We start from the raw sequence: 1,740 nt of genomic DNA, 5'->3' as shown, positions 1-1,740 counted from the left end.
ATCATGATCCTGAACAACATTGAAAAAGTTTCAGCCATTGTTCGGACACCTTGAATAATGCTATTGTCGACGGTACTGTAACTTTCAAGCTTCATAACTCAAGATTTATTTACCGAAAATACATTTTACCTATATGTTTTGGAAATCTCTCGAAATAAGCTACAAGAATATGTAACGAAAAATAGAGAGTTCCATTTAAAAAATTTAAAGTGACCTTGTCCTGACCTTGACGACGCCACTCAGGGTCAAACCAATATTATCATCTTGTCCCCTTCAAAGTCCCAAAACTTTTGTTTGAAAAATTTTTCTCTCCCGGGTTTGATTTTCGAGATATTCGACTGGATAGATTAAAATGGCCCACCCTGTATATAAAACATGTATATGTATATATAGTCAATACACATGTCCAAAATAAGAACATAAAATAAGACATCTAAAAATGTTTGATGTTGTATTGATGTAGTATATATACCTACTATAATATGTATACTAAATCATAATTTGAAATCTTTTTGCAGTGAATTAGAAGCAAATGCAGATGCAGAAAAGGAAAAAAGACTGCAATAGAAATACAAGAGCAACCAAGTCCTGCAGTAGAAAAAGAAGAAAGAAATGAAATTGTTAAAACTAGCATAGAAGAGAAAACTCAAATGGATGTTAAAATTATGAAGTCGTAAGTTTTTATATAATTTACTGTTATTATCCAACTTATTATTGCATTCGTGTATATTCAATATATATATATTAGTGTTCATAAATATTATATGCGAAAATATACAAAAGAATTAATAAAAGTTGGTAAATATAATTAGTCTAATAATTATTATCAAATTATTTTATAAAATTAAAGAGAAAAATAGATAATCGCATATTTCTTATACTTTTATATTTTTAAGTTTTTAATAATAATATATATGTATATATTTTTTGATAAAATAATACTATATAATAACATATTAACCAGATGTAAAGGTCAACAAATAAAACATTCATGTATTTTTATTTTTTTATACGGTATTATTTTTTTATTAATACTTATATTGTATTATATATATTTATTATTCTTTTTACTTTACAATTAAATTAAATACTTTATCTGGTTTTTGGTTTTTTTATTTTTTATCTTTTTAGTTTTTATGATTTTTATGTTTATTTAGAACCACATCTAATGCTTCTCACAATATGGTTTCGAAAGCAACGATGACATCAAAGAAAAAGAACAGTCCTACCAAGGAACGATTATGTACAACCATCAAGAAATTGAAATTAAAAAATAAAATTCTTCAGCAAAAACTGCGACGTCTTCAAAAGAAAGAAAAACAAAGGAACTCCACTAAAGAACCAGCATATAAAGAAGCTGAGGTACAAAATAAAAATTTTCAAACTTTAAAAGAATTAGGAAATAAGTTATTACCCGAAAAATTTAATATGTTATTGTCAGTACAAGTAGACGCGCAAACAAAAGGCAAACGTGGAATACGATACAATAATGAATTTAAAAAATTTGCACTATCAATGTACTTTCTTGGTCCGCGAAATTATAAAGAATTAAGAAAATCAATAGCATTACCTTCTGTCCGCACTTTACAATCATTTACATATAATTGGGATGTTGTGCCTGGTATTAATATAAAACTCTTTGATGCTTTAAAAATAAAATTAAATTCATTACCTATTATAGAGCGACATTGTATATTGTGTGCGGACGAAATGAGTTTAAAATCTAGATCGGAAGAGCAC

General features: G+C 26.6%; 1 protein-coding gene across 1 annotated transcript in view; it reads left to right on the top strand.

The window, feature by feature from the left end:
- LOC105449068 (putative nuclease HARBI1) overlaps window positions 1-1,740 on the top strand; it is a 4,141-nt gene that overhangs the window by 529 nt on the left and 1,872 nt on the right. Inside the window, exons 2-3 of the mRNA XM_011688065.1 lie at window positions 558-673; window positions 1,158-1,436. Of these exons, the coding sequence (XP_011686367.1) occupies window positions 558-673; window positions 1,158-1,436 (395 nt within the window). The remainder of the gene's footprint in view (window positions 1-557; window positions 674-1,157; window positions 1,437-1,740) is intronic.

Source organism: Wasmannia auropunctata, unplaced genomic scaffold (genome assembly GCF_000956235.1).
Source record: "Wasmannia auropunctata unplaced genomic scaffold, wasmannia.A_1.0 LD336078.1, whole genome shotgun sequence".
Taxonomy (NCBI): Eukaryota; Metazoa; Arthropoda; class Insecta; order Hymenoptera; family Formicidae; genus Wasmannia; species Wasmannia auropunctata.
The sequence above is the reverse complement of the archived record's forward strand: the minus strand, read 5'-3'. Positions and strand labels throughout refer to the sequence as shown.